This window comes from Maylandia zebra, linkage group LG18, assembly GCF_041146795.1.
Source record: "Maylandia zebra isolate NMK-2024a linkage group LG18, Mzebra_GT3a, whole genome shotgun sequence".
Classification (NCBI taxonomy): Eukaryota; Metazoa; Chordata; class Actinopteri; order Cichliformes; family Cichlidae; genus Maylandia; species Maylandia zebra.
The window spans coordinates 26,512,825-26,518,865 of NC_135184.1; the positions used below are offsets into that span (position 1 = coordinate 26,512,825).

The 6,041-nt window shown below is 39.9% G+C and overlaps 1 protein-coding gene across 4 annotated transcripts; it reads left to right on the top strand.

The window, feature by feature from the left end:
• Positions 1-368: 368 nt before the first annotated feature.
• On the top strand, positions 369-4,992 carry LOC101466009 (uncharacterized). Of its 4 annotated transcripts, none has more exons than XR_013094230.1 (5): positions 369-383; positions 1,839-2,025; positions 2,109-2,469; positions 2,956-3,128; positions 4,359-4,992. XR_013094230.1 is itself a non-coding variant. In XM_076876879.1 (5 exons), the coding sequence occupies exons 2-5, from the start codon at positions 2,117-2,119 to the stop codon at positions 4,867-4,869; spliced, it is 951 nt and encodes a 316-aa protein (XP_076732994.1). In that variant the 5' UTR covers positions 1,839-2,025; positions 2,109-2,116; the 3' UTR covers positions 4,870-4,992. The 4 variants fall into 4 exon arrangements, 2 of the variants coding, with proteins under 2 accessions (XP_076732994.1, XP_076732993.1); XM_076876879.1 differs by lacking the exon at positions 369-383 and having other exon boundaries at positions 2,109-2,162; positions 2,249-2,469; XR_013094229.1 differs by having other exon boundaries at positions 1,839-2,469.
• Positions 4,993-6,041: the final 1,049 nt, after the last annotated feature.

Below are 6,041 nucleotides of genomic sequence, written 5' to 3' on the forward strand. Positions count from 1 at the left end.
TCTATGAGTCTAAAAAAGTAGGTTGTGATTCCTTCCACTTGGGGCTTTGCAAATCTTGAGCACTTAAAGAGCCCACACAAAGCTTTGGGGTTTTTGTTTTGTTTTTTAATTGCGTGAAATCTATTTGAGCAAAACACTTCAGACAGCAATGATGATAAACGAGAACAACGTCACTCCAACAACACACTCAAAACAAACAAGTTCATACTAGCAGAAACACAACAACATGCTCAGTGGAAAAAAATGGTAAGCAACGCTAAGCTTTGCATTCACTAGCAATCCATTAACAGCCCGATGAAGTACAGCTGTGGGCGATCCGATTTTCAGACTGGATGGTGTTGCCACGAAAACTGAACCACAGTGAAAGAAGAGGCCGGAGGAAGGTCAGTGGGCTGCTTAACTAATAGTTTGGTAGGTAAGTCAGAACCTACCTACCAAACTATTGCAAGCTTTACAACAAATGCAAACATTTTGCAGTAATGGGGTTTCCACAAGCTTTGCATTTTGGGAGATCTGTCTCATTCTTCTCAGCAGATCTGCTCAGCCTTTGTTAGTCTGGGTGTCAGTCACCTGTTAACTGTCACCCACAGATGGATCTTAATTTCTTGAAGTCCAGTTCCCCATGCCCCTGCACTCTGAAGTGCTTCTTCTATCTGTATGGTTCGGTTATTCTTTCCTCATGTTCGTTCATGAATACGGCAAGGCAGGAGGAAAAGAGCTTAGACGAGGTTGACGTGAAGGAGGACATGCAGAGGGTGTGACAGTGAAGGAAGAAGAAGAAATATTTCCTTAGTTTTTAGAAAAGCATCCTCATGGCATTATACCAGTGCTACGTCTGCCATCCTTCACCATCAAGAGGCCTGCACTTGCCTGTACATTCATTTTCTTCTTATCAGAGCACATTTTTGGCCATGCTCCCATAGATCTTTAAATGCAATTTAGAGAACTATGGGCAGTCTTGTGAGTAAAAGCTGTTACTTAGAATTGTTTCCATCTAGCACTAATCTCGCTTAGCTGCGTGTCTAATAGGGAAGGACAGTTTGGCTGAACAATAACATAAAAAATTATCTGATGATTCCAAAGGTTTATCATCTTATACTTCACTACTTAACCAGCTTTCACTGGTTTCATACCATAATCTAAGCTGGCAAGGTCTTCAGACACTTCCTTTGAGCTCATGAACTGTATGAACTATGTATACTGAGATTAACCAAATGCACCACTGAAAAGTGTATTATCTTACTTTTTTTCATTGATTGTACTTAATTGTATTTTTGTATTTCCTTCATATATATGTACCTGAGCTGAGGTGACGCAAAAATTTCCCCGTTGTGGGATCAATAAAGTCTTATCTTATTTCTATCTTATCTTAAAAACACAGGAAATCATTCCTGCCTGTGGTTATCTTTCTGTTTTTAACTTTATATTTTATATTTTGTGTGTAACATATCGGGGATATTTCTATATTAGAGCTATTTTGTAAAATATTGTATTATTTAATATGGTACTTACTGTCTTGGAGCACGTGTGACCACATATTTGCTCTGGGATTACTGAAGTATTGTGTCGTTCTGGTGTGCACTGTGTACTGGGAAAACTAGTCAGTGGAATTTCCCACAGATGGACTACAGTCAAGTTTGAATACCTTAAGGCTTAAAAGAAAGCGAAACCAGACTGTTTACGAGTAATCTGGAATAACAGGTAAAATACATTCAACCCATTTAAAACTCAACCTGGAAGTAAGTGTGTGTGTGTGTGTGTGTGTGTGTGTGTGTGTGTGTTTGTTTAGATTTTAAAAATGCCAGTAAAGTCAGTCACGTGATCCCATATCTTTACAGGGTATCCGGCACGCTCTGGTCTCCGGCAGCTCGGTGCTCGCAGGTGTTTCTGAAGCTTGTCAGTGTGAAATTCCTGCCATTGTTTGAGGAATGCACAAAGGGCATTTCCACTTTCCGCCGTCATGTTCCGGGCTGCATACCTCTGTAATAGGCTGTGAATGGTGACGGCAGTCAGCTGCCGCACTTGGTTTGTTCGTTCATACTTCCAGCGTTTTCGTAGATTTTTCTGCGCTCCCGTGACAAGTTTTTGTTTGTTTGTTTGTTTTCCAGTCGCGATCATGCTGAACTGTGGAGCGTTCAGGAATATAACCCTCGGACTGTGCTGTAAGTCGACAAGTGCGGGCTGGTTTGCGCGTGTGTGAGGTTTAAAGGGAATTTACGCTTAAGTGTTCCTTCCCATCCAAAACCAGCGATCGGGATGGCAGAGGGGTTATTCAGGGATTACTCCCCGGATCTAACAGAGCTGGAAAATAAGATCGGGATGAAGACACCGGAAAGTCTTCTGACCTGGATGAGAGATGCTCCAAATTGTGAAGGTGGCCGGAGGTCTGAAGTGAGCGGCAGGGAAAACCACAGCGCTGATTTCCCCGAGGCTTTATCTGACAAAATTAACAACTTAAAAAAAGAGCTGGTAAACATTTCTGTGCTCACTAATAATTATTTCCTGTGTGTGTGTGTGTGTGTGTGTGTGTGTGCGTGTGTATTATATGATACAGGTATATTTATAGAAAAGATTCCAAATGGAGTTTCCATCATGCGTTTTAGTGACTCACCATTACCTGTGTATTTTTCCTTACTTGGCCAAAGCTAAGCTACAACCTGTACAACTTGTTTAGCAATCACTGTGACATGTATGAAGTGCCATTCTGAGCCACTTCACAGGCAGCAGTTTATTTCTTATGACAGTCACTCTTACCTGTGTTCTCACCACACCTGTCAGTGCCACATTCTGACAACAGATTCCTATGTTGACTCCCACCACCTTTGTTCCACTCTAATGCAATTAAAATGAGCATGATAGTGGGGTGGAAGGAGTGGAGAAGTTCATAGTACACACACACACACCTGTTTCTTCAGTTACACCTTAACACTCACTAACTCTGTGGCATTTAATCAGAGATGGCTCCGTTCTGCCGATGTAAGGATCCTACGGCAACTGGTGGCTTTGAACGAAGGGATCGAGACCATGCGCTGGCTACTGGAGGATAGGGGCCCTTTAACCAGTCGTGGCAGCAGTTTAACAGGAAGCCTGAGCAGCCTGGAGAATGGGCCTTTGATGTCTCCCTGCAGGTGGGTAACCAGGTGTCCCACTCTCTTGTCTCCATGCCCCACATACTAAGGCAATGTCTCACATTTTAGTGTGCAAAAGAGAACACAGAGACATACAGTGTGATTTTTTTTTTTTTTAACGTTTTTATTGTGATTGCTGCAAGCATGCAACTTTAACAGCTTTAATGTTTTCAAAAAGACTGTTGGGATCAAGGTGTTAAAAAAAACCCTTCTATTTTTGCTTCCAGGTTATTTGTTTTACCAATGTTTAATCTGCATACCTTTGACATGTTTTATTTTAAAACTATGTGTCAGTGTTACTAATGTGTCCCACACAAACATATTTTTTGCCCCACATTTAATTTATTGTGTTCTGGTCACCCAGCGTGTTACCTATTTAGTCTTTTGTAGATTAAATGACGATGTTAAATATGCGTACAGCTGCTAAGAGGATACACTAGGAGTAAGGTAAAGCTCTTGAACTAGAATTTTCTTGCATCCCTGCAAGTATGTGACAGCACTGAGCAGCTCCTTCAGTGGGAGACTGCGGCACCCACGGTGTGGGACGGAGAGATTTCGCAGGTCTTTCCTCCCCACTGCTGTCAGACTCCATAATAAAGACTTTAACTGATCAAGCACACACATCCATACATATGCAATAATACTAAGTGCAATAATCCTTTCTGTCATCGTTGTATTTTTACTCAGTTGTATATAGTATTTGTATTTGTATTCTATTTTTATCTTATTGTATATTTATTTTATTTTATTCTACTGTATATAGTATTTTATTCTATTCTGTACAGTTGTGTACTGTATTTATTCTTATTGTATTCTAATTTTTGCCTCATAACTTTTGCACTGTCCACTTCCTGCTGTGACAAAACAAATTTCCCACGTGTGGGACTAATAAAGGTTATCTTATCTTATCTTATCTTATACACAAGTGGCAGTTTCCTAAATTTAGTAGCCTACAGCATGTTGGCAAAATAATGCAAGATTTTCTAAAAGCGGTTAAAGGGAGAAGTTGTGGATCAAAGGATAGTCAAGGACGTTTGTGGCAAATTAGAAAACTCAACTGGAAAGACATAAATCACAAAATTGGCACATAAAATGCTGGCCATGATTTTCAGGCCCTTGCAGAAGAGGTCAAAAATTATGTGTTGCTGACCCATCAGAATAGACTTTCCTTGAGAGAAATGAACTTAAATCCTGCCTGTGACTGATGCATTTCTGTTTCTTTTCCCACAGAGAAAACCCAGACTACCCTGAGGAACTGACTGAAATAATGGGTGAGAATTCAGAGAATTCAAACCCTAAAAGCTATGCTGACATTCTCAGTTCAGACTCTAGTGAAGGAACATCTCAGAGTCCTTCCGGCTCCGAATTTTTGATCAATCATTCTGCTCCTGGAAGTTTTGGTCAGACATCATTTAGTCCAGCCAGTGGATTGAATGATGAACAACCACAGGACGTTTTTCTAACGTATTTAGCGGCAAAAGTAAAAAATCGTGGCGACACAATCAGAAGAGTTTTGCTTAGATCTTTCAAACCAAGAAAAAGCTTGGACGTGGAGACTTTTGACCCCACTCCACTTCCACGAGAGACACAGACATTACACCAACCTCAGGAGAGTTTCACAGCATCTCACACCAATATTATAGAAAAGGAAGACAGTGAAACCAGTGAGGAGGAAGTTTTTCTAGGCTATGATGCCCGGTGGTCCTGGGTGGAATCAGAAGATGATGTGACATATGTATGACGACCTCTGAACACAACTTTGATTTATGATCTTTGCTTTAAAGCTTTTCAACTAGTGATCTGAGACGTAAAGGCACTTTGGCACATTTTTTAGAATAAGATTAAAGCCACTGACTAATGTGAAGTTTCTCTGTGTGTCACTATATACTCTGTGTGTTTGACTTGATATTTTTAAATCATTTGTTATAAATATTAAATAATTAGAAATGAATGATGTGATGAAGGTTTCAAACACCTGAATGAGATCTGAGCATCAGATTTTGTGTCTTTGTTGTGTAACCATCGGGTCTTATGTTTTGTATTTGTTTAAGTAACTTTGCTTAGCAGTTTTCTTATCTTGAATTTTATGGACACTGTGCTTTCTTTCCTAAATCTCTTGAAGATAGGGGAAAAATAGCAGAAGGTGATTTTTTTTTTTTTCAATTTAGAGTAAGGCTTTTTGTATTTATGAGCCTAATATATCTTTTTTACAAATCAAATCAAATCAAATCAAATCACTTTTATTGTCACATCACATGTGCAGGCACACTGGTACAGCACATGCGAGTGAAATTCTTGTGTGCGAGCCCCACAAGCAACAGAGATGTGCAAACACAACAACACAAACGAGCAAAATACAAGAATGGCCAACCTGAAACTAATAAATATATGTACAATATATAATAGTGTATGCATTTCTGGATGTGTATACTAAATATTTTCCTACGTGTGTGTGTGTGTGTGTGTGTGTGTGTGTGTGTGTGTGTGTGTGTATACACATTTTTACAAATTAAATAGTAAAAAAAATAAATAAATAAAAATAATAATAATAATAATAATAATAATAATAAAATATATAAAATATACAGAGTTGAATATGTGCAAAACAAGTGGCATTTATATACAGTGTGGAGTGCATAATGTTAAAGTTCCAGTAGTGAAGCTGAGGTGTCTATGACGTGTTCAGCAGTCTGATGGCCTGATGGAAAAAGCTGTCTCTCAGTCTGCTGGTACGGGACCGGATGCTGCAGAACCTCCTTCCTGATGGAAGCAGTCTGAACAGTTTATGGCTGGGGTGACTGGAGTCCTTGATGATCCTCCCCGCTTTCCTCAGGCACCGCTTCCTGTAGATGTCTTGGAGGGAGGGAAGCTCACCTCCAATTATCCGTTCAGAGCACCGCACTACTCGCTGGA